The 27,083-nt window shown below is 41.4% G+C and overlaps 1 protein-coding gene across 5 annotated transcripts in view; it reads left to right on the forward strand.

Annotated features, from left to right (window-relative positions):
* Window positions 1–27,083, forward strand: part of LOC132830169 (phosphatase and actin regulator 4-like) — a 175,923-nt gene that overhangs the window by 77,385 nt on the left and 71,455 nt on the right. For 4 of the 5 annotated variants that reach the window (XM_060847709.1, XM_060847708.1, XM_060847711.1 and 1 more), the window contains exon 2: window positions 3,341–3,383. In XM_060847709.1, the coding sequence (XP_060703692.1) occupies window positions 3,368–3,383 (16 nt within the window). In that variant the 5' untranslated portion in view covers window positions 3,341–3,367. Of the gene's footprint in view, window positions 1–3,340; window positions 3,384–23,895; window positions 24,006–27,083 lie in introns of those variants that run through there. The other variant, XM_060847706.1, reaches the window with a different exon arrangement.

Here is a 27,083-nt window from a genome sequence, read left to right on the forward strand (position 1 = left end):
CTGCATTACAAATCAGCCATCCAGCCAACTGAGCTTTGATCTATTCTGGAGTCTTTCCTGTCCTAAAATTAGCCCCACGAGTGGCATTTCTCTCTGAGCCTCCATTGTCTATTTTGTGGAAGAGATCTGAAGGTAACATAGTTATGTCCAGCCCAGTCCTTCCCTAAAGCTGGTAGAGAAGCATTGAAGGAGCAGAATTGGGGATGGAGAATTAAAATTCTGTTAAGCAGCAATTGAGGGGGCTAGGGAGAGTTGTTGTTGCTGGTGAGTGGGGTAAGATGTGTTGAAGTCAGTAGTGGAAGACCAAAAAAGCAGAGCTTCAAAGTAATTGAGTTCAGAGTCAAATTCTAGCAGCGGCAGCAATAGGCAAATTAACGAGTGATGCTGTGCTCCCTGAAATAAATGGTCGGTATTGATGGGCAGGATTTAAGATTTAACCGTTGCTTTAAGGTTGAACAGAATATTGAGACCAGTTCAGCTTGTTGAGTACCTGCTGTACTGGAGGCAGAAGTAGTTGAGGGATTAGGGTTTGTAGTGAAGATGGAAACCATGTTTTTGATTTTTCTCAAATGTTAAGTTTGAGAGAATCATGAATGTTCTGTGGCTCAGCATCTGATTAGAAAGCCTATGAGCATAGGAAGCAAAGAGATGTATGGAAGTTGACAGCATGCTTGGTAGATACAGCTCCTCAGCGACAGTATATGTTTGAGAAGTTGTAGAGATATAAGGATAGAACCCTTGCAGCATATGAACAATTGCTTCTGACTTCCCAATCTCTTCTGATGTTGTACTGAACACTTTCAGCAATTTAAGAAAAACTAGATTGAATGTTTTTGGGAAATCGTACAAAAACGCTGATTTCATTGGTGGGTTTGCCACCTGTCCGTTCCATGTTCTCTGACCACAGTCAATGTGGTACGATCAATTCCTTACAGAACAATCCTTGCAGATATAGAGAAAATACTTCCACCTGGGGAGCAATCTAAAGTTAAGAATCATAAGCACTATGCAGTAACTAATAAATCCAATAAAGCGTTCAGGAGGGACTCCTTCTCACAGCATGTGATCTGTGTAGAACTCTACCAGAAGGAGTGGTTGAGGTAAGTGGCATGTTTTCTTTTCAACACAAAACGTTGGAAAGAGGAAAGAAGGTTATGCCCAATTCGGGTGGAATTCATGAACGCTGGCATAAGCAAGTCTGTATGTTCGATGGAACTGTCATAAATGTTTTTTCAGAGTGCAGCCTTGATTCTGCAAGATATAACTGATGAAGTCCTGAGTAAAAATGTATGGTTTCAAAACGTAGCTCTAACATTTTACAGATGAGGGAGATGTGAAATTTTATCAGTGCATCTTATTGGCTAATGGAACATTTTCTTGAGTGATAGTGTAGATTGACTGATGATTGCTTTTTTAAAAAAGCAATCTACTTGCACCTGTGCCTGTGAAGGTGGACTGGAATGTGCAATCAAGCGTCTTAAGGAGACTCTGTTGGAGTGAGTGTGCTGCAGTAACTGCGGAAAGGTGTTTGGGGGAGAGGAATGGGGAGAGAAAATGCCAGCTATAACAATATACAAACCAGCAGTTTTCATTAATGCTCAGTCTTGGCCAGAATAGCTGCTGTGTCTACTTGTTGAGAAAGTTCTAGGCACACCTGGTGTAAGTGGTTTCTTTCCCTGGGAGGGTGAGGAGGGGTCCTGAAAATGACCAAAACTTTCCTGATCTAATACAAAAACAAAATACAATGAATGGGTGAAATGTGACAAAGGTCATCAACCTGATCTGTTAATTGTTTCTGTCTCCAGTGATAGAGTTTCTGTTCACAGTTCTGTGCCTAACCTTTTGCACACACTTTGAAATCCTTTGAGTTGCTAAATGAGCGATAATAGAAACTGCGCAGGATAATTATGGATGGGCAGTAAATGCTGATCTAGCCAGTGATGCTCGTAACCCATGAAAGGAAAAAGAAAGTAGAGCTGCCAGCAATAATGTTAAGTGCAGTTTTGTGAGAGCTTGAACATAGATATCGGTGTTGTAATTCTTCTGTGTCCTATTACTTAATTTGGTTTAATTGCTCATTCAAATAGAAATAATGCAACAAAGCTGCCATCAATGCATTAATCAGTTTGCGCTGCAGTGCATTGTATTTATCGTTGAGAGAAAAACAACTGAAATGAAGGCAATAAATTGTTTCAAGGCTAGTGATTAAGACATTGAGGAAAACCTCCATTGCAGTTTTGTTTTCACCTTTCCGAAGTTAGCTATTTTCATCCCTACATCCTTTGTCTTATTGGCTGTTCAGCTGTTGTGGTCACCTCTATGACTGTCAATTGATGCGATGGTCTGCGGTGGAGATAAGCAGATATTTGGAGCTGTTGTCATGATTCTCACCAGTCCTTTCTCACATCAAATTACTTTATCTAATCCATAACCTCAATTGAAATGGCAAGTGGAATCAATTAAAGTAAGCCAAAGACTGCAGTTCTTTAGTTATTTAAAGAGACTGGAGAATTTGAGATTGTAAAGAGGAGATTGAGGCATTCAACATCAGAGTGGTTTGTTATAGCAACTATTAAACTTTTCCAGTTGTAGTAACTAGATGATAATGGTGGTAACAGATGAGCATAAACGAAGCAGAGGTGGCATGTGAAAAGAAAAATTGTGAGATGAGTTAAGATCTAGAATGTGTATTGCTTGAAAAAGGTAGTGGAATCTGATTTCAGTAGTAAGTTCCCAACGGATATATGCTCAGATAAAACTTAGAGTTAGAGGAAAGGAACTGGGGGCTGAGAGATATATCTTAAAGTGCTGTCTAAACCATCATAGGTATGTTGGGTGGAATCGCCACCTCTCCTGCACCATAATTTCTATGCATCAGAAAACTTTGGATTGGTTTCCATGGTCCTTTGGTAAATTGCTGCTGTATAACATTGAGCAAGAAAAAGGATTGGAGAAGAGATTTGGTGGAATTCGTGCCCAGCCATCTGCTCATGATGTCACTGGAACGGCATTTTATGATGCCACAGTAGGTGGTGTTTGCTGCAAGGCACTCACTTTGGCAAGAAACCTAAAATAGATAACTGAATAAAATCCAAATCCAATTTAACATCATGATGTCATTCCTGATACTTCACAGAGAAAATAAAAGTTGACTGATAATTGAGTGCTCTGTTTGGTTAGAGTTAGCTGAAGTTCTTAAGTACAAATAGTGTGTAATGCAGTACTTTGAACTTAACCCATAGCTTGTATTTGTCAGGCACGAACTACCCAGTGTGATAGCATTGCGTAACAGTGAACCATGTTTAACAGACCTGTCTGATAACTATTCTCTCTTTTACAGCACTGTTACGGAGACGTGTAGCTGGGGATGGAAAACCGTGTGGGTAAGTGTGAGACACTCTTTCCTGCTCTGCATTTCTAGCTTGTACGTTGAGGCTGCTGTAGCAGCTGTGAAGTTCTGTTTGAAATACAGTGAAGTGGATATGTATTGTGTGCTAATCTGTTGAGAGAGAGGTTTAGAGAGGTACTAAAGGCATTGAAGAGTTTTGTAGAAGAGATTGGGGAAAGGAACCATCACTTCATTTGATGATTAACTAGTGACAAGCTATGATGGGAGATCTATGAAATGAATAGTCATAAACACGCTTTGCAAACATTGAGTTTGAGGGGCTAAGTAGATTTTTTTGTACGCACTTATGTTAATCCCACCATCTCAGTGAGTTGAATTAATGTGATTATGTAAGCTGCTGTTTCATCCTACAAAATAAGCACAGTTTTTCTGAACATAGTTTGAATATGCTAATACTAAAATCTGCCCCAGCTGATTATTGATATGAGTCACTGCCTTGCATTTTCTCAAAAGCATCTATAAAGTTGATGAGTTTTGGTGAAGCAAATGTGTAATTACTGGGAAGTGAAAGAGCATAAATTAATATGGGGTAGCAAGATTAAAAGAGCTAAAAATAAATTTGGTCTGGAATCTTTGTATGATTTCTGCCTATTGAAATGAATGAAGTTACACTAGCAATTTCTGGAATTCAACTGCAGTTGAGTTGTCTTCACAAATATTTTGTGCTCTTTTGTCTTGGAGCTTTTACATTGGTCAGATGGATTTTAGAGCCAATGTAATCCCTGCCCTCTAAACTAACCATGCTCCTAGGTCAGAATGGCAACTTTCCATCCAATGCAGCCATCTTGAATTCTTCATTTTGCAGCCTAGTCATTTTTGGTATCCCAAGTTATACAGTGAGAGTCATAGAGATGTACAGCATGGAAACAGACCGTTCATTCCAACTCGTCCATGACGACCAGATATCCTAAATTAATTTAGTCTCATTTGCCAGCATTTGGCCCATGTCCCTCTAAACCCTTCCTATTCATATCCTGATCCTTAGATGAATCCAGTGTTAATCACTTATACCTCTCTGAATTAGCAATCTGAAGCCACAGTTGCCCCAGGTATAAGCTACTCTGCTGTTGTAGCATGTCGGTTGAGGACAGCAGTTCTATACCAGTCTGTTGAATCTAATCAAATGTACCAAGGGCATTAAATCTGTCATTTGAAGGATGGCTCATAATTGACAAGCCTGTTTCTCTCCACTCAAGAGGTCTCTATTCCTGACATAAGTCTTATTAAAATTGGTTCTGCTGTACAGCTGCATGCAATCACAACATTTTACATTCAGTTTACATTCATGCAGCAACATGCAATGCCCAGTGCATTCTAGCCACATTTTTATGGATCTCTCACTGTGTTTAGGATGAGATTCCAGGAAAGGGCCTACAGTTGAGCAATGTGGTGAGTGTCTGGGAGGAAAAAAGGAGCAGTGTTGAATAATGGCCATTTGCAGTAATGAAAAGGTGTTGCTGGAAAAGCGCAGCAGGTCAGGCAGCATCCAAGGAGCAGGAGAATCGATGTTTCGGGCATAAGTCCTTCAGGGCATGAGCCCTTCCCCTGCTCCTTGGATGCTGCCTGACCTGCGCTTTTCCACCAACACATTTTCAGCTCTAATCTCCAGCATCTGCAGTCCTCACTTTCTCCATTTGCAGTAATGTTGAGTACAGTTTATTGTTCAGTTAATATTTTAGTTTAGATCTAGTTTATATCAGATGATTAAATTCTTAGAATTCTTTATCAGTGCACGTTAAATTTGCTGATGGATGCATCTGTTTGAAGTCTGCTAATGATATTTGCAAGTGTAGAAGATTCTGCTTTCTATGCATTTTAAATAGTTCATGCCATGTTTAATGAAAAGCATGCTCTGGTTCCAAGGCTCCTCAACTCATCTTTGGTGGAGGTGGGGGAATTTCTGCCCCTGGGTGGTTTATATCCTGGAGGCAATCTGAGGCAAGGATGGGGCAGTTTATAAACCTTCTGCAAAAAACACTTGTGCTATTTTCTTTATTTCATGCATAGGCTTGTACTCAGAACATTTTCATGTATCCCTCCTGTTCATTGGTAACTGTAGATAACTCAAACTCCATTAAATATCACCCCTGTGATAGGTGGGATAGGTTCAACCTCTCCAGATCAGGAAGGCAAGGAGAAGCAACAGCATCTGCACACCATCTTTCTTCTGAAGGACTGTCCACAAGTTGACACCTATACATTTTATACATGAACTTTTGCCAACACCAAGGAATGTTTCTGGCCAGAAAAAAGTGTCACTGTTTAAAATGTCCACTTACAATCTAGTACATATATGTCTTTGTAGTTCCTGTAGGTGTTGCAAAATCCACCTTGCAGCTCACCCAGTTTATATTGCAGTGTTATTTTGAACTTAGCCATTTTCTGTCCGATTGAAGCATTTCCACATTGTGAAGTGAACAGCAAAAGAAGATTTTGTACCAGGAATAGGTTCCATGGCAATTCAGTATGGGCATTTTTAAATTGTGTTGTCTGAAGCAGCTTGTTTCAATTCAACTTTTCATATGAAGGTTCATATTTTAAGGTACAGTAGATGATGACTCAGTGGCAAATTGGTAAAGGTAGTGTCTGATTTTGCATTGAGAAAGATATGTAAATGATTGATGTTGAATCAAATTAGAGGCCAATATGCCAGGAAATTTTCACATGGAGGCAAGTACTGAGACTAGCCTGATCTACATTCCCTGTCTTCATCTGCAACTTTACTACATCCAAATTCAAAGTAATGTCAATATGCTTCTGCTTCTGTTTTATTTACTAAACGTGACCTTCGTGAGTATGTGCCTCACCATTTGGTTAGTTACTTACAAAATGAAGCAATGATTGTTCCAAAGTACGGTGAACTCACAATGATCCCTGTTCTTTTATCTCTGCTTGATGTACCCCTCAGCCTATGCTGTCTTGTGATAAGATTGCATCTAGTTTGTTTGGGGCGGTGGATCTTTCCTGTAGATCTGAGTACAATTCAAAGGCTCTTGCTCCGAACAGAATGGGAACTGAAAATAATTATCCTTATAAAAGAGAACCAGATGGAACACTCCAATCCCAGTTCATAAATGTCTCTATTTTTAATAATACTCAGTGGGAGTTTGTTAGTGATGACTTTTAACTTGTTTACTGTTCTGACTGATCGCAGACTGACCGTTTTGAAATATTTTCCATACATGTACATTTGCAAATAGGTTATCATTGAATTTTTCAGTGACATCTATTATTCTTTTGATGTAGACTATATATAGTCACAGATTTGATGGTAGGAAACTTTTCTCTTATTCACAGGTTCCTGCTACTGTTGGATTGGTGGAAGAAAACTAATATTTAGACAATCTTTAATGTATCTGACCAAAATGCAGTTTGATTACCAGGTTACGAGGAAATCGTACGAATTAGGAACAAAAGTAGGTCATTTGATGGCATGGTAGCTCAGTGGTTAGCACTGCTGCCTCAAGCACCAGGCACCTGGATTCCATTTCACCCTTGGCCAACTGTCTGTGTAGAGTTTGAGATCCTGAGAGTGCAAGTTATCTTGTTCAGTAAGTTATGAGGAACCATAAGGATTTGCCCCCGTGGTATTCTCTATTTTGTTACATGCTGCAGCAATGTCCAGTTGGCTTCGGAGGAAGCATCCAAGTGGTAGTTGTCTTGGATGAATCAACAGAGCAACTGTTAACCAGCTCTTTGACTTTACAGGAGATCATGCCTGATTCTCCTCTTGACCAAAGTTCCCTCATCCTTTTTGGTGGAATTCAATAGAGAATGACCTGAAATGTGATCATTTTGAACCTATTCACAGTCAGGCTGCAGAATCCAGTTGCAGCATGTGGTTTAATAAACTACTTCAGAATAAAATAATATTTCCTTTAATGCATTAAACCTGCTCTTTTTGACTCTACCTTTACCTCTTTCCTGAATTTCTTCACTTTTCACCATTTTAAAATACTAAGGCATCCTCATTTGTGAGAAGCATTACCAACTATAAAATTGTTGTCAGATAGAGCAAAAGCCTATGACACTGCTGGAGTTCCTAACACAACCAGCTGCAGCCTGAAGTAAAGCTGGCATTTGACAGCAAGAGCTGTTAAAAACTTGATCTCTCCAGATGCCCATTTCAGTAATGCTGGCAAGTGTATTTTTGGCTTGTAGCAGATTGTGTTGCTAGGAGCAACTGCCACCGTTAGTGCGCTAACAATGAGCAAACGTGCATTTTAAGAGGATCTTTCATGACATCCCTAAGAGTTTCGCAGCCTGTATTTTATTAAGTACTGCTATTATTTTGTGACAGTAGTAAAAGACTTAAAGTTAAGAGTCATGCTGAAGAAACTCAGCAGGTCTGGCAGCATCTGTGGACAGAATTAACATTTCAAGTCCATTGACACTTTTTCAATATTTCAGAATTTGCCTTCTGAAGAAGGCTCATTGGATGCAAATTCTGTTTCTGTCTCGGATAATGCCAGACCTACTGAGTTTCTTCAGTGTTTTGTTTTTAATTCAAATATTCAACATCCACTATAGTTTAAAACAGATTGCCTCTATATAGTAACTACAATATCTTCTAGAACAGTTTACTGCCAATGCATTTATTTTGAAGGGTAATTACATTATAAGGATAGAAGGCAGTCAGTTTATATGCAGCAAGCTCCCCAAAACTGCAATGTGACAAATTCCCAGACAATGTATTTTAACAATGTAGTTAAGGAATAAATATTTGCAGAGCAACTGAACCTTTCCCTGCTCTGCTCAAAAGAAAGATGGTTTGGGCTCTTTTACATACTCCTGAAAGAACTGACAAGGCTTCAGTCTATCCTTTAATTTGAAATTAAATACTTTAGAAGTGTATTTGTCTCATCAATAGCCATGGGGAGGTGCCGGAAAACTGAAGGTTGTCTAATGTGTCATAATTTAAGAAAAGTGGTAAGGAAAAGCAAGGGAACTGTAGACCAATGAGCCTGATGTCAGTGGTGGATAAGTTGAAGGACGTTCTGAGGGACAGGATTTACATGTATTTGGAAAGGCAAAGACTGATTAAGGATTGTCAACATGGCTTTGTGCATGGGAAGTCATATTATTAACTTGGCTGAGGTTTTTAAAGAAGTGACAAAGATGATTCTTGAAGGTAGAGCGGTAGATGTTTATATAAACTTCAACAAAGCGTTTGACAAGGTTCCGCATGGTAGACAGGTTAGAACGCACGGAATCCAGGGGAGCTAGCCAATTGGATACAAAATTGGCTTGAGGTTGAAGACGAAGCATTAGAAGAAAGTTTTTCATAGATTTTGTAGAATCCTTACAGTGTGGAAAATGGGCCATTTGGTCCAACAGGTCAACACTGACCCTCCGAAGAGTAACCCACCCAGACCTATTCCCCTACCGTATTATCCTACATTTACCCCTGACTAATGCAACTGACCTACACATCCCTGAACATTATAGGTAATTTAGCTTGGCCAGTTCACCTAACCTGCACATCTTTGGATTTTGGGAGGAAACCGTAGCACTGGTGGAAACCCACGCAGACATGGAGGGTTTGCAAACTCCACATACGGTTGCCCAAGGCTGGAATCGAACCTGGCTCCCTGGTGCTGTGAGGCAGCAGGGCTAACCATTGAACCACCGTGTAGGTTCTTATTCAGACTGAAGGCTTGTGACCATTGGAGTGCCACAAGGATCAGTGCTGGATCCACTGCTTTTCATCATTTATATAACTGATTTGGATGTGCATGTAGGGGGTATGGTGAGTAAGTTTGCAGGTGACACCAAAATCAATGTAGTGGACAGTGATGGTGATTACCTCAGAGTACAACAGGACCATGATTGGGTGGACTGATGAGCTGAAGAGTTGCAGATGGAATTTAATTTAGATAAACGTGAGGTGTTGCATTTTGGTAAGGCAAATCAAGGCAGGACATACACAATTAATGGTATGGCCCTGGGGAGTGTTGCTGGGGTGAAGTGCATAGTTCCTTGAAAGTGAAGTTGCAGGTAGACAGGTTAGTAGTGAAGAAGGCAAATGGGTACGCTTGCCTTTATTTGTCATAACATTCACTATAAGAGTTGGCACATCATATTGCGGCTTTACAGGACATTGTTGAGGCCACTTTTGGAATACTGTGTTTAATTCTGGTTTCCCTGTTATAGGAATGATGTTAAACTTGAAAAGGGTTTAGAAAAGATTTAGAAGGATGTTCCTGGTTTGGAGGTTTTGAACTATAGGGAGAGGCTGATGGGACATATTTCCTGGGAACATCGGAGATTGAGGGGTAACCTTAGAGTTTTATAAAATCTTGACGGGTGTGAATAAGGTAAATAGCCAAGGTCTTTTTTGCCAGGGTATGGGTGTCCAAAGCTAGAGGGTGTAAGTTTAAGGTGAGAGGGGAAAGATTTCAAAAGGACCTGAGGGATGATTTTTTTTCATGCAGTGGTGCATGTATGGAACGAGGTGTCAGGTGATGGTGGAAGCAGGAATAATTCTAACACTTAAAAGGCATCTGGATGGGTAAATGAATAGGAAATGTTCAGAGAGCCAAAATCTGGCCAATGGGACTGGATCATTTTAGGATATCTGGTCGGCACGGATTAATTGGACTGAATGTCTGTTTTAATGATGTATGACTGTATAACTCGATATAGACAGATTTTTATACACATACTAATTAGGCTGTATACACTGTTGAATAGGGATGAAAAGGTCAGACTTAAGGTCTATTGAGGTCTATCATAAAGGATGAGGAAGCATCAGCTGAGAAGTGAATTGGGCAAAAGGGTCCTCTAGCTGAAAAATTGTTCTAAAATTTGAAGTTTTAATACATTGCAGAACCTGTATAAATTTTAGTTGCTTATTGTGCTTCGTTGTATGTTGCTGTCTGACCACCAAGAACACTAAGGGGATAGGTTTTTGCTGAAAGTCTTGAAGGAGGAAAGTGAAGTAGGAATGTGCTCAAGAGACATAATTCTGGTTTTGCCATTGATTATGGAAGGAAACCAGAGCACTTGGAGGAAACCCATGCAGACACAGAATGTGCAAACTCCGCTCACAGTCGCCTGAGGCTTGAATCGAACCTGGTTTCCTGGTGCTGTGAGGACTACGCCCTGTCAAAATCCCATTAGCCCATCATTCTTCCTCTACTGCCACTTCAATGACAACAAATTGTATTTATGTATAGTATTTTAAGATTGACTGTTTTTGTAGTATTGATTTTATTTCATATTTTGGAAGAGTCCCATTCAGTCTTTAAATGAAAAGTGCACCTATATGTTCAACCACTCCCGAGCTGGGAAATCTCACTTTGTGGAATAACTGCTTATTTATATGGTGCATGTATATTTTATAATATTCCAATATGATTCATGGGAACAATATCAAACAAAGTTTGGTACTCAGCTACTTGAGATGTTGGTACAAATGGTTGAGTACTTGTTCAAGGGAGGAAGGTTTTAAGCAGCATCTTAGAGGATAGAGCAATGAAAATGTTTAACAAATGAATTTCAAAGTTTTGGGACTCAATAGTGGGATTCAGTGTAAAAGGTCAGTTAAAATTGAGCATGTATCGGCCGGGCGCAATTTGAGAGTCGTAGCCATTTGGGGAAAAACAAATAAGGAAGTATAAAAGGTTAACTGGTCATTTATTCCTCTGCTATTTGTGGCATTTTGCTATGTGTGACTTGGATATCTGAATTTGAAATGGCTTCTAGTGAATGAAGTACTTGGCAGATTTCTTAAGGAATGGGCAAACACTATCTTCAAACCTTCTTTTACTGTGATTATTTTTAATTTGCTTCAGAGATTAATTGAACTGTAAATATTTTGACTTATATCTTACACATTTCAGCTTTATCCTTCAAGGATGCAGTTGTGTTGACCTTGATTGTGTGCCAGGCTTATCAGTGTTCTGCAAATAAACACTGTCTTCAGTGTTCATTAACTCTTTATGCCCATATCCTCACTCAGACTGTTCACATCCATCACCCTGTGCTTGCTGTATTCTGGCAAGCCCCATTGTGCTCTAATTTTGTCATCTTGCCCTTCTCCGTCTTTCATTGCTTCACCATTTGGCAGCTGTACCTTCATCCATCTGAGCTGTAAGCCCTGGAATTCTTTCTGTAATCCTTTTCACCTCTCTACTTCTTTGTCCTCCTTTTAAGGTACCTCTTAAAACCTGCTTTGTCTAACCTGAGTAATGCCATCTCGTGTAGCTCAGTGTCAATGTCTTTGTCAATGTTGCTGTAAACTGTCTGAAACAATTTCTGATGCTAAATGTGGTACACAAATGCACATTATTGTCAATTTCGTTTCGAGCTTTAACTTTGTTTCATTCCTTGTTGAAAGACATGGTAACCCGGAGGCTTGATAAGTAGGGAGGATGTTCCTGTGCTGTTGTATTGCCTGCAGATGGTGCATTTTGTCTTCTGATAGGTCTTTTTATTTCAGTAAAAGTACTTTAAACAAATTGTATTGAGCTAGAGGAAACTGGTGAGTTCATGAATCACTGAATTGTTACAGGTCAGAGGGAAACCATTCAGCCTATTGTCTGCACTGGCTTGCTGAGTGTTTTAACTTTGTCAATCTCTTGTCTTCCCCTAAGCCTGAACCTTGAATAATTGTTTAAATCAAAATAATAGAGCTTTGAATGCCTCAATTGAACCTGTCTCCACAATACTTACAGACAGTGCATTTGAAAACAAAAGTAGGATATGAGGACTGGAAATCTGAAATAAAAACAGAAAATGGTGTAGAAACCCAGGTCTGACGGAAACAAACAGTTAACCTTTTTACTCTGATATGCTCTTTAGAACTTGGAAAGTTATTCTGTGCTGTACCTACTGGCTGAGAAAATGTTTCCTTCTCATTTTGTATTTGTTTATTTCGTAAAACCCCTTATGACTGTACTCTCTAGATCTGTTTGAGCCTAAACAGTTTCACACTGTCAATCTGTGCAGGCCCCTTGTAGTTTTGGAAACTTCTAGCATGTCTTCATGTAGCCTTCTCTCCAAAGAAAGAAAAAGGATTCTGGGTAATCCAAGATGGAGGATGGGAAAATTTCTGGCTGTAAGAGCTGCTCCTTTTTTTGAGGTATTTTAGGAGCTGGAGGTGATTTCCTCAAATTCCAGGAGCAGCAATTACTGTTTTGTATGCTGTTGCATTGTTTTGGGACTTTGGGAAAAAAAGTCAAAACAACAGCAGTTTTAAAAAGGAAAAGAACAGACAAAGGAAGCACATGGTGAGGACAGTGCAGGAGAGAGAGAACCTGCACAGTTACTGCATTTGCTGTGTTTGAATTCGTGTCGCTGGACATCGGAATGTATCTGGGAAAATTAACAAACGGTGAAGTTTGGGTGAAGTTTACAACACAGAATCAGATAAGTTAATTGTTGTTTTAAGTCTGTCCAAGAGAAAGGCTGTATTAGTGAGTGCAGTGGGTTCTTTCTTGATTGTGTTTTTAGAGATAAGTCTCTTGATTAGACTTAAAATATAAGTCACAGCTATTAATTGAACCTGGGGCAGTGTTTGTAGAGGAATAAGATGGTGTTATTTTCTGGGTCTGTAGATTGTGAAGGAGCAAAAATGGCCTTTGCAGTGATAAGCACTTCTTGTCAGATGTGGGAGTTAAAGAGAATTTAAGGGTTACTGCGGATTATATCTGCCATAAATGCTGTCAGATGCGAATCTTATCAGATCGAGTGGATCGGTTGGAGAGACAGATAGAAGCGATGAGGAATTTGCAGCAGCAACAGTGTGTGATGGATGGCAGTTATAGGAAGGGGGGGGAGGTCTCAGATACAGTCACATAGATGGGTTAACCCCAGGAAGGGTAAGAGAGGTAGGCACCGAGGGCAGGAGTTGTTTGTGGATACATCCATTTCAAACAGTATGCTGTTTGGAAAATGTAGGGGGTGATGGATTCTCAGGGGAACGTAGCACAAACAGACAAGTTTCTGGTATTGAGACTGGCTCTAATGCAATGAGGAGTATGTCGGCTTCAAAGAGATCAATTGTGTTAGGGGATTTTTTAGTCTGAGGTACAGACGGACGTTTCTGTGGCCAGCAGAGAGAAAGCAGAATGGTGTGTTGTATCCCTGGTGCTAGGATCAAGGATGTCTCAGAGAGGGTGAAGAATGTTCTCACGGGGGAAGAGAGATCAGCAGGAGGTCATTGTCCACATTGAAACTAATGATATAGGAAGGGAAAAAGTTGAGATTCTGAAGGGAGAGTTAGGCAGAAATTTAAAAAGGAGGTCCTCAATGGTAGTGATATCTGGATTACTCCCAGTGCTATGAGCTAGTGAGAGCAGGAATAGGAGGATAGAGCAGATGAATGCATGGCTGAGGAGCTGGTGTATGGGAGAAGGATTCACATTTTTGGATCATTGGAATCTCTTTTGGGGTAGAAGTGACCTGTACAAGAAGGACAGATTGCACCTAAATTGGAAGGGGACTAATGTACTGGTAGGGAAATTTGCTAGAACTGCTTGGGAGGATTTAAATTAGTAAGGTGGGGGAGTGGGACCCAAGGAGATAGTGAGGCAAGAGATCAATCTGAGACTGGTACAGCTGAGAACAGAAGTGAGTCAAACAGTCAGGGCAGGCAGGGACAAGGTAGGACTAATAAATTAAACTGCATTTATTTCAATGCAAGGGGCCTACAGGGAAGGCAGATGAACTCAGAGCATGGTTAGGAACATGGGACTGGGATATCATAGCAATTACAGAAACATGGCTCAGGGATGGGCAGGACTGGCAGCTTAATGTTCCAGGATACAAATGCTATAGGAAGGATAGAAAGGGAGGCAAGAGAGGAGGGGGAGTGGTATTTTTGATAAGGGATAGCATTACAGCTGTGCTGAGGGAGGATATTCCCAGAAATACATCCAGGGAAGTTATTTGTGTGGGACTGAGAAATAAGAAAGGGATGATCACCTTATTGGGATTGTATTACAGACCCCCTAATAGTCAGAAGGAAATTGAGAAACAAACTTGTAGGGGGATCTCAGCTATCTGTAAGAATAATAGGGTAGTTATGGTAGGGGATTTTAACTTGGCAAAGATCGACTGGGACTGCCGTAGGATTAGAGGTTTAGATGGAGAGGAATTTCCTAAGTGCGTACAAGACAGTTTTCTGATTCAGTGTGTGGATGTACCTACTAGAGAAGATGCAAAACTTGACCTACTCTTGGGAAATAAGGCAGGGCAGGTGACTGAGGTGTCAGTGGGGGAGCACTTTGGGGCCAGCGACCATAATTCTATTCATTTTAAAATAGTGATGGAAAAGGATAGACCAGATCTAAAAGTTGAGGTTCTAAATTGGAGAAAGGCCAATTTTGACGGTATTAGGCAAGAACTTTTGAGAGCTTATTAGAGGCAGATGTTCGCAGGGAAAGGGACGGCTGGAAAATGGGGAGCCTTCAGAAATGAGATAACAAGAATCTAGAGAAAGTATATTCCTTTCAGGGTGAAAGGGAAGTCTGGTTGGTATAGGGAATGCTGGATGACTAAAGGAATTGAGGGTTTGGTTAAGAAAAAGAAGGAAGCATATGTCAGGTATAGACAAGATAGATGGAGTGAATCCTGAGAAGAGTATAAAGGAAGTAAGAGCATACTTAAGAGGGAAATGAGGAGGGTAAAAAGGGAACGTGAGAGAGCTTTGGCAAAAAGAGTTAAGGAGAATCCAAAGGGGTTTTACAAATATATTAAGGACAAAAGGGTAACTAGGGAGAGAATAGGGCCCCTCAAAGATCAGCAAGGTGACCATTGTGGAGCCACAGAAAATGGGGGAGATACAAAATTAATATTTTGCATCTGTATTTACTGTGGAAAAGGATATGGAAGATATAGACTGTAGGGAAATAGATGGTGACATCTTGCAAAATATCTAGATTACAGAGGAGGAAGTGCTGGATGTCTTGAAACGGTTAAAGGTGGATAAATCCCCAGAACCTGATCAGGTGTACCCAAGAACTCTGTGGGAAGCTAGAAAAGTGATTGCTGGGCTTCTTGGTGAGATATTTGTATCATCGATAGTCACAGGTGAAGTGCCGGAAGACTGGAGGTTGGCAAACGTGGTGTCACTGTTTAAGAAGGGTGGTAAAGACAAACCAGGGAACTATAGACCAGTGAGCCTGACTTCGGTGGTGGGCAAGTTGTTGGAGGGAATCGTGAGGGATGGGATGTACATGTATTTGGAAAGGCAAGGACTGATTCGGGATAGTCAACATAGCTTTGTGCGTGGGAAATCATGTCTCACAAACTTGATTGAGTCTTTTTGAAGTAGCAAAGAAGATTGATGAGGGCAGAGCAGTAGATGTGATTTTTTTTTAGATTAGATTACTTACAGTGTGGAAACAGGCCCTTCGGCCCAACAAGTCCACACCGACCCGCCGAAGCGCAACCCACCCATACCCCAACATATACCCCTTACCTAACACTATGGGCAATTTAGCATGGCCAATTCACCTGACCCGCACATCTTTGGACTGTGGGAGGAAACCGGAGCACCCGGAGGAAACCCACGCAGACACGGGGAGAACGTGCAAACTCCACACAGTCAGTCGCCTGAGGCGGGAATTGAACCCAGGTCCCTGGTGCTGAGAGGCAGCAGTGCTAACCACTGTGCCACTGTGCCGCCCGCCACTGTGCCACCGTGCCGCCCCCACTGTGCCACCGTGCCGCCCATTTATATGGACTTCAGTAAGGCGTTCGACAAGGTTCCCCGTGGGAGACTTATTAGCAAGGTTAGATCTCATGGAATACAGGGAGAATTAGCCATTTGGACACAGAACTGGCTTGAAGGTAGAAGACAGAGAGTAGTGGTGGAGGATTGTTTTTCAGACTGGAGGCCTGTGACCAGTGGAGTGCCATAAGGGTCGGTGCTGGGCTCTCTACTTTTTGTTATTTACATAAATGATTTGGATGTGAGCATAAGAGGTACAGTTAGTAAGTTTGCAGGTGACACCAAAATTGGAGGTGTAGTGGACAACGAAGAGGGTTACCTCAGATTACAACAGGATCTTGACCAGATGGGCCAATGGGCTGAGAAGTGGCAGATGGAGTTTACTTCAGATAAATAGGAGGTGCTGCATTTTGGGAAAGCAAATCTTAGCAGGACTTATACACTTAATGGTAAGGTCCTAGGGAGTGTTGCTGAACAAAGAGACCTTGGAGTGCAGGTTCATAGCTCCTTGAAAGGGGAGTGACAGGTAGATAGGATAGTGAAGAAGGTGTTTGGCATGTTTTCCTTTATTGGTCAGGGTATTGAGTGCAGGAGTTGGGAGATCATGTTGTGGCTGTACAGGACATTGGTTAGGCCACTGTTGGAATATTGCGTGCAATTCTGGTGATCTTTCTTTCGGAAAGATGTTGTGAAACCTGAAAGGGTTCAGAAAAGATTCATAAGGATATTGCCAGGGTTGGAGGATTTGAGCTATAGGGAGAGGCTGAACAGGTTGGAGCTGTTTTCCCTGGAGTGACAGAGGCTGAGGGGTGACCTTATAGAGGTTTACAAAATTATGAGGGGCATGGATAGGGTAAATAGGCAAAGTCTTTTCCCTGGGATCGAGAAGTCCAGAGCTAGAGGGCATAGGTTTAGGGTGAGAGGGGAAAGATATAAAAGAGACCTGAGGGGCAACTTTTTCACGCAGAGAGTGGTATGTGTATGGAATGAGCTGCCAGAGGATGTGGTACAATTGCAACATTTAAAAGACATTTGGATGGGTATATGAATAGGAAGGGTTTGGAGGGATATGGGCTGGGTGCTGGCAGGTGGGACTAGATTGGGTTGGGATATCTGGTTGGCACGGACAGATTGGACCGAGGGGTCTGTTTACATGCTGTACATCTCTATGACTCTAAAACAGTCTCCACTTCTCCAGTCTCATTCCTGGAACCATAGCAGTAGCAATAACTTCATGCAACTGAAGTACAGACACTTACCACTTGCACTGTCCCTAGTTAACATAGATCGACACCCAATCAGACTTCTGCCTCCTACCACTTGCTTTATCATTCACTGCCCGTAATACATAGAGTCAGAGAGATGTACAGCATGGAAACAGACCCTTCGGTCCAACCCGTCCATGCCGACCAGATAACCCAACTCAATCTAGTCCCACCTTCCAGCACCTGGTCCATATCCCTCCAAACCCTTCCTATTCATATACATTCAAATGCCTCTTAAATGTTGCAATTGAACCAGCCTCCACCACATTGTCTGGCAGCTCATTGCATTGCCCATCTGGTCCAGATCCTGTTGTAATCTGAGGTAACTCTCTTCGCTGACCACTACACCTCCAATTTTGGTGTCATCTGCAAACTTACTAACTGTACCTCTTATGCTCATATCTAAGTTATTTATGTAAATGACAAAAAGTAGAGAGCCCAGCACCAACTCTTGTGGCACTCCACTGGTCACAGGCCTCCAGTCTGAAAAACAACACTCCACCACCAACCTCTCTCTTCTACCTTTGAACCAGTTCTGTATCCAAATGGCTAGTTCTCCCTGTATTCCATGAGATCTAACCTTGCTAATAAGTCTCCCATGGGGAACCATGTCGAACGCCTTATTGAAGTCCATATAGATCGCATCTACTGCTCTGCCCTCATCAATCTTCGTTGTTACTTCAAAAAACTCAATCAAGTTTTTGAGACATGATTTCCCACGCACAAAGCCATGTTGACTATCCCGAATCAGTCCTTGCCTTTCCAAATACATGTACATCCTGTCCCTCAGGATTCCTTCCAACAACTTGCCCACCACCGAAGTCAGGCTCACTGGTCTACAATTCCCTGCCTTGTCCTTACCACTCTTCTTAAACAGTGACACCACATTAGCCAACCTCCAGTCTTCCGGCACTTCACCTGTGACTATCGATGATACAAATATCTCAGCAAGAGGCCTAGCAATCACTTCTCTAGCTTCCCACAGAGTTCTCGGGTACACCTGATCAGTTCCTGGGGATTTATCCACTTTTAAACGTTTCAAGACATCCAGCACTTCCTTCTCTATAATCTGGACATTTTGCAAGGTGTCACCATCTATTTCCCGACAGTCTATATCTTCCATATCCTCTTCCACAGTAAATATGGGTGCAAAATATTAACTTTGTATCTCCCCCATTTTCTGTGGTTCCACACAAACGCCGCTTTGCTGATCTTTGAGGGGCCCTATTCTCTCCCTCGTTACCCTTTTTTGTTCTTAATATATTTGTAAAAACTCTTTGGATTCTCCTTAATTCTATTTGCCAAACCTGTTCATTTGCCTCAAAACAAAAACACCTCTTCTAAACCCTAGGGAATCATAAGTTGCTGCTACCATTTAAAACTGTTTTTCTTGTGCATTTTTTCTAAAAATGATTCAATCTTAATGCCTCATTTCTGACTATCATGGAAACTGCTTCAGATGTCCTTGATTAAAGGATGCAAGCATATTAAAGGACATTGGAATATGAAAGGTTTTAAATTGTTGTACTCTATTCAAAAGGAACAAAGCTTTCAAGTCGCAGTGCTAAATATTTGAGATGAGCAGATTAAATGGTCTAGCAAGCCACTGAGTTGTATCAATCACTACAAAGTGTCAACAAAGCAACTTGGTTCACGTGGACTACAGGAGTGCAAGAAGATAGTTCCCCACCACCTTCTCAAGGGCAACCAGGGACAGACAATAAATGCTGGCCAGCCAGCAACCCAGCCTCCCACAAAAGAATGAAAATCCAAGTGACCTTTACCTGTTCCTAAGAATTCCTGCTGGCTTTTAACTGATCAGATCTTTTTTTAATACACATTTGAGCTCAAGAATGCTGAGACAAATTCTGTCTGATGCTTTGCTTTGAGCTACCAGTCTGGCTGCAATCAGTTGCATTGTTAGGATTGCGTAGGGTCTGTGCCTCATTAGTTGTGGTAGCTCATCAACGTTATTCGCCAATGCAGGATTTGTTTCACGTAGAAAGTTTAATGATAGCTCTGGCTGAACTCTCAATTTTGTGAATTTTAGCAGAAGTATAATTGCTTCTGTAAGTATCCACCACTTAATATGGTTTATTTTTTAAAAATGTCCTAAGGTACTTAACAAAAGTGATAACAGACACTGAGCCACAGATGGGCGGCACGGTGGCACAGTGGTTAGCACTGTTGCTTCTCAAGCGCCAGAGACCCGGGTTGAATTCTCGACTCAGGCGACTGACTGTGTGGAGTTTACACGTTCTCCCCGTCTCTGTGTGGGTTTCCTCCGGGTGCTCCAGTTTCCTCCCACAGTCCAAAGATGTGCAGGTCTGGTGAATTGACCATGCTAAAAAAATTGCCCGTAGTGTTAGGTAAAGGGTTAAATGGTGGGGTATGGGTGGGTTGCGCTTCGGTGTGGACTTGTTGGGCCGAAGGGCCTGTTTCCACACTGTAAGTAATCTAATCTAATCTAATCATGACTAGAACTAGAATAATGAGTGAGGTTTTACAGAGTATCTTAAAAAAGGGGACAGAAGTTAAGAGGTGATTTCTGGAAGTTGAAGGCACAACTGTCAATGTTGGATGGTAAATGTTGGAGTGTCCAGAAGGCTTCAACTGGAGAGCAGCACAAAGTTCTAAAATGTTTGCAGGAGCAAGAGGGAGTCTGTGGGCAGAGAAAGAGGTGAGGACATCAAAAGAATTTTAAAATAAGGCTGAAGCCTTTAAAATTAAGGCATTGTCGTAATGGGAGTTAGTGGAATTCAGGGCTGATGATTAAGTTACGATCCACAGTGCTTTGGATGCACACCAGTATCTAATGAGGTAAGGTGGACATGAGCACATTGGCATTATTATGTCCAGAAGCAGTAAAAGTATGGACAAGGGTTTCAGCCACAGATGAGTTGAGGCAGGACCAGAGTTGCAAATGTGTTGCTGGTCAAAGCACAGCAGGTTAGGCAGCATCTCAGGAATAGAGAATTCGACGTTTCGAGCATAAGCCCTTCATCAGGAATAAGAGAGAGAGAGCCAAGCCGGCTGAGATAAAAGGTAGGGAGGAGGGACTAGGGGGAGGGGGGCGATGGAGGTGGGATAGGTGGAAGGAGGTCAAGGTGAGGGTGATAGGCCGGAGTGGGGTGGGGGCGGAGAGGTCAGGAAGAGGATTGCAGGTTAGGAGGGCGGTGCTGAGTTGAGGGAACCGACTGAGACAAGGTGGGGGGAGGGGAAATGAGGAAGCTGGAGAAATCTGAGTCCGTGTGGGATCAGTCGGTTCCTTAGGCAGGTGCTGAGGAAGGAGATGTGGCTGTGGTAACGGGTCTGTTTGAGAACGTGGCTGAAGAGCTTCTGTGCAGAGGAGATGACCTGGGGGGTGCAGTGAGAGAGGGACTCACTGAAATCCTTGTAGAGGGAGGAAGAGAGCTTCTTCAAGGAAGGCATCCTTGTAAGAGGATTCGCAGTAGGTTAAAATCTTCGAGTAAAAAATGAGGTCTGCAGATGCTGGAGATCACAGCTGCAAATGTGTTGCTGGTCAAAGCACAGCAGGTTAGGCAGCATCTCAGGAATAGAGAATTCGACGTTTCGAGCATAAGCCCTTCATCAGGAATAAGAGAGAGAGAGCCAAGCCGGCTGAGATAAAAGGTAGGGAGGAGGGACTAGGGGGAGGGGCGATGGAGGTGGGATAGGTGGAAGGAGGTCAAGGTGAGGGTGATAGGCCGGAGTGGGGTGGGGGCGGAGAGGTCAGGAAGAGGATTGCAGGTTAGGAGGGCGGTGCTGAGTTGAATGAAGATGGAGGTAAGTAGTCTTGAGAATTATGGGGAGATGTTGGAATCTCGTCTTTCATTTAAACATTGTCAAACTGTTTCAATTAGGATACTTGTTGTAGATGGAGGAATAGGAAATGGAATTTGTAATGAGCATCAAATCTTCCCTTGTATTTGATTGGATAAATAGGAATTTCCTCCAATCATGAATATTGGATTAGCAGCTTAAAGAAAAGTTGGAATGGGATAGATCCCAGAGGATGAAGATATAGAATTTTGGTTTTGGGATGGTATTGTCAAATGGTTTTGTCAGCAAAAAGTAAATTGGTGTCAATGATAGAACTTTTGAAAGTAACATTTTGAGAGTGAAAGAAGAAGTCATTAAATTCTCTGGCTGTCATGCAGTAGATAAGAACAGAACCAAGCTAGGGAGTGTGACCCAGCTGAATGATTGAGAAATATTAGAGGAGAACAGTATGATCTACTCTGTTAAAGACACTAAATTGGTTTAAATTGATGGGGGTCAGTTATCGGAGCAATAAAGGATTTCATTTGTAATCAAGAATTGGGAAACATGATTTGTTGGGATTCAAACATTGATCTTTGGAAGAGGTGAGCATGGGTTTGAGAAATGACAATGCATTGACAGAATAGGCTTTGAAGAGGAAAGAAAGGAAGGTTAACATTGGGTGATGGTATTGCAAGGGGAGATGTTTTGCAGACAAAGAGGCGAGTGTAACAAAAGCAGACTTGAACAGTGACAGTTCCTGAAGAGAGGAGGATGCTAACAATACTAATTTACACCGGGCCCAGGAATGCAAATTGTATGATTAGCTGTCTGGTTGGAATAGGATTAAGCAAGCAAGTTGATGGGTCTCCTGGACAAGATGAGAATATTGCAGGAAATTAAGTGAAATCTAGATAAAGACCTAAGCTCAAACAAATTACAGTAGTGAGCTCTCTGGTTCTTCAAACATCCTGCACCATTCAGTAAATAACGACTATCTTTGTGTTTTGAATTCACATTCCCATCAACCCAAATAACCACTGATTATTGTACATAAGGCAGTCATTCTACCTCCACCTTAAAAATATTCAATGTGTGGACCTCTACCAACTTCTGAAACCTTCTCAAGTCGCACAACACTGAGCCTCTCTCCTAAAAGAGTCACTTTATTTCTTGTGGATCAATCCAGAATTATCTTTCCACATCTATTTTGTCAAGACTATTATCTCACTTCTCAATCAAGTCACCCCTTTTCTGCATTCTAGTGGACACAAGGCCAAGCTGCTTAATATTTGCTCAGAAGTGAATCTCATTCCATGTATTAATCTGGTAAACCTGCCTGAACTACCTCCAGCATATTTACACGCCTACTTAAATAAGGAGACCAAAACCATGTGCGCAGTGTTTGAGATGCAGTCTCACCAATGCCCTTTATAATTGAGCCATAACATTCTTGTTTTAAGTTTGATTCCTCTTGTCAGGACAGCATTCTCTTGCCCTTTTGAATCACTTGCTGAATCTACAGACTAACTAGAGGCAAGGGCAGTGGAGAACATTTGAAAAAGATTGTCCCACAGGGCTTAGGAAATGAGGAAGCAGGTGACCATTTTAGGTAGAGAGCAAGACAAGGAATTGATCATACATTGATCATGGTGGTAATGTTGGAGTAGTAAGGTCATGTAAGACAAGATTGAGGTGAGTTGCTGTGAATGTGACTGAAAGAGTTTGTTTATAGAGGGAGAGAGCGAAATGGATTGATAGAGGTTGAATTTTACCGAATCATGGTTCACTGGATCTCCAGCCTTTCCAAGGATGATTCTTGTTGAGAAACCTGAAGCGATATTTGGATCTGAACAAGCATTTTACATGAGAGGAGGAACAATGTAAGATGCTCAAAGTTGAAGTTTACAACTGAAATAAGATTTAAAGAGAAGGCCATACCACTGGCAGTTTGAACAGGGTAAGTTGTGGAAAAAATAGCCAGTCTAGTAAGCTCCACTCAAGGAACAGGTGTCATCGCTCCTTCACCAGGATTTTGTCAAAGCCTTACTGTCAATGTGAGCATTCACAATGAATTCGTAGGTGACACTTTATTTTTAAGTGAACAATAATACAGAAGCATCGTTAGGTAGGGAGTGGTTATGGTTAATGCACTGACTGGGTCAGTGGATAGGTCCTGGGATTGATTAGAAAGAGGTGAGTAAGATTATCTCCTGGTGGGCAGGGAGGAAACGGGATGGGTATTGTGACTTGCTGTTCATTTTGCTGTGGGAGGTGCCGGGGATTCTTTCAAAGGATACCAGTTTTAGACTGGGAAGGAAGCTATAGGCTTATTTGAGAGGTACTCGACCTGAGGTGGGTAGGAAAGATCTTGAGTTGAATATGTTGCTTCTTTGTGTACTCATCACAACTGCTTTGTCAGAAAATCCAGAGAAATGCTGTTTCAGTTCATGTCAGTCTTCATCCAAGGTCTAATTGCTTGTATTTCCGCTGCTGTGTTCTGTCCTGGTCACGCCTATATGTTGTTCATGTTAATTCCATTGTTTTCGAGCGTTCCTGTTTTCTTTAAAAAACTTCAAAGTGAATTTTAAATACTGCCAGTTATTTTGACGTTGGCTGTAATATTGCTTTAAATCATAAACACAGTCTCCTCCTCTCTCGCTCTATCCTTATTTGTGATTTAGTGATGCATTAGAGAGACATTTCCTCCTCCTCCTCCGATACGTAATTTAACAGTGAGTCAGGGCTACACCCACCACAGTTTCACTTAAGCTTGAACGACAGCTGACTTAACACAACCAAAGATACCCAGCTGACCAGTGGATTACTATCTCAGTTGTTTACATGTTTTGTACATCGTGTATTCCAAAAGTGGTCTCTCAGCATGAAAGTAAGTTTCTTTAATTTCAATGTCTGATCTGTGTCAGCTAGCTTTGAGTCATCTCAATACTTTCCTTTATGTCAACCTTTTATATGGCATATCTGTCAGCCACTCTTGTTCAAGCTCAGTCTGTTTTGCTACCACAAAAATCTGCTGTCTGCTTACAAACTTTTTGAAGAACTTGAAATATTTAAATGATTTTTGTCTGGGTTGGGGTCACTCTAATTTCCTGGTTATTCTCTATATCTTCTGGATCAGTTTGTTATTTTGGCTGTTGTCATTTCAATTGTTATGCAGTTTCTTCTGTATCATTTGAAATTGTGTAAGGCCTTGAAATATTCTTGGTGTGATTATTTTAATTATAGCATGTGATTGTAAATGGATTGTAAATTCATAATACAGCAGCTATGTTCCTCCCTCATTGCTTTTTAATTAAACTCCACACGGGTAAAGGGAGTATTAGAGACCCAATGTCATGTAGTATAAATATTGTATTTTGAGTCTCAAATTGCGAACTTTTAGCTTTGCTCTTCCTTATCTCTTGCCATCCTCCAACTCTAGCCTTTTGTGTATCACTGATTTTCTTAGCTACGTCACAGTTGAAGTTGAAGGTACCTATTCCTGTGTCTTAAGCTCTGGCATTCTCTATCCAAACCCCTTCACCTCTAAATCTTTCCTTCTTCCTTGAAGCCTATCTCTTTGACCAACCTTTTGGTCTACTGTTCTCGCTACTGTACTTGAACCTGTCAACGTTTAGCTGATAATATTCCTGACTGCTGGATATTTTGACAAATTAAAGACAAAATAAGTTGCATTGGATTGCTTTTTAAAGAGTCTTGTGGATTTAAAGCAGCATCAGGCAGGAGAGCTTGGTTCAGGCAGCACAACTTCAATGACAAAATCAGCATTCTCAATGAGTTTTTTATTAAGTGACGTCCGTGCTATTTTTATAATGGTTAGTTTATTCCACCTCCCTGCTCTAGTCAGTCTGTGTTGTGAATGCATGGGTAGGTGGATTAATGTTGTGAAGCTTCCGCTGGTAATGAACTTTCCCTCCCATTTCATCATTTTTCTGTAACCTTTCTCAATCTGGGTAAGGCACTCAAAGCTAGTGAGTAATTGGAATTCTTTACCCCAGATTAGAGCTGTGAATGCTGTCTCATTGAATGTATTCAATATATTGAAAACATTGAATATATTTATGGCTGAGATAAGCAGATTATTTTTGTTTATCAGGGAATTGAGAGATTGGGGGTGTGGACAAGAAAGTAAAATTGAAAGCCATGTTGAATGAGCTTGCTGGGTCCTATGGTCTTCTCCTGCATTTACTTCTCACGTTTTTACCCAGAGTTTTAAGAAAATGCTCACCATTGCAAATTTTCTTTGGAATTTGGTAAAGTGAGTTAGTCCTTTTTCTAACAGGCCTGCTCATTAGCAGGTGTCCAAATGTGTCTCAGTAGGGCAAGATTATATTTTTGTTCCAGTCCTTCTGATTTTTTTTCCCCATCGGCTCGTTCTTTGGGAAATGTCTGCAATACAGCTTCCTCGTCCATCTGATCAGGTGTAAACCTGGAGCAGGAGTGACTGGTTACAAAATGCTTCATTAAGGAAGGTCAAAGCTCATTTAGAGTCACAGACTCATAGAGATATACAGCACGGAAACAGACCCTTCAGTCCAGCTAGTCCATGATGTCCAGTTATTGCAACCTAATCTAGTCCCATTTGCCAGCTCTTAGCCCATATCCCTCTAAACCCTTCTTATTCATATAGCCATCCAGATGCCTTTTAAATATTGCAACTGTACCAGCCTCCTCCACTTCCTCTGGCAGCTCATTCCATACACGCACCACCCTCTGCATGAAAACGTTGTTCCTTAGGTCCCTTTTGGATCTTACCCCTCTCATCCTAAACCTATGCCCTCTTGTTCTGGATTTTCCCACCCCAGGGAAAAGACTTTTATCCATTTATCCTATCCATGCCCCTCATGATTTTATAAACCTCTATAAAGTCACCCCCTCGGCCTTTGATGCTGCAGGGAAAACAGCCCCAGCCTGTTCAGCCTCTCCTTATAGCTCAAATCCTCCAAACCTGGCAATATCATTGTAAATCTTTCCTGAACCCTTTCAGGTTTCTCAACATCTTTCTGATAGGAAGGAGACCAGAATTGCATGCAATATTTCAAAAGTGGCCTAACCTAACCAGTGTCCTGTACGGTTGCAACATGATGTCCCAACTCTGACCAATAAAGGAAAGCATACCAAATGCTGACTTCACTATCCTATCTACCTGCGACTCTACTTTCAAGGAGTTATAAGCCTGCACTCCAAGGTCTGTTTGTTCAGCAGCTCTTCCTAGGACTTACCATTAAGTGTATAAGTCCTGCTCTGATTTGCTTTCCTAAAATGCAGCACCTCACATTTATCTAAATTAAACTTCATCTGCCACTCCTCAGCCCATTGGCGCATCTTATATAGATCTGGTATAATCTGAGGTAACCACCTTCACTGTCACTACACTTCCAATTTTGTCATCCAAAAACTTACTAACCCTACCTCCTATATTCATATACACATCATTTATATAAATGATGAAAAGCAGTGGACCCAGCACGGTTCCTTATGGCACACCTCTGGTCACAGGCCTTCAGCCCAAACAGCAATCTTCTACTACTACCCTCTGTCTCCCTCTCAAGCCAGTTTTGTATCCAGTTGCATATTCCTCTGGATTCCATGTGGTCTAACCTTGCTAACCAATCTACTATTCAGAACCCTGTTGCACGCTTCGCTGAAGCCCATAACTACAATGTCTACTGCAGTACTTTCATTATCACTTCAAAAAAGCTCAATCATGTTAGTGAGACATGATGTCCCATGCACAAAACCATGCTGATTATCCCTAATCAATCCTTGTTGTGGTTACTGTATCGAATCATATGTAATATACAGCCCAGAAGCAGACATTTTCTGTCCTTTCTCATCTAAGGCTCAGTGTTACTGTCTTTTTCATTTATGTGCTTATTTAGCTTCTACTTTGTATCTCTTCTATAGACCTTGATTACTCCATAAGCAACAAGTTCCACATTCTCAC

The sequence above is a fragment of the Hemiscyllium ocellatum genome, chromosome 30 (assembly GCF_020745735.1).
Source record: "Hemiscyllium ocellatum isolate sHemOce1 chromosome 30, sHemOce1.pat.X.cur, whole genome shotgun sequence".
Classification (NCBI taxonomy): domain Eukaryota; kingdom Metazoa; phylum Chordata; class Chondrichthyes; order Orectolobiformes; family Hemiscylliidae; genus Hemiscyllium; species Hemiscyllium ocellatum.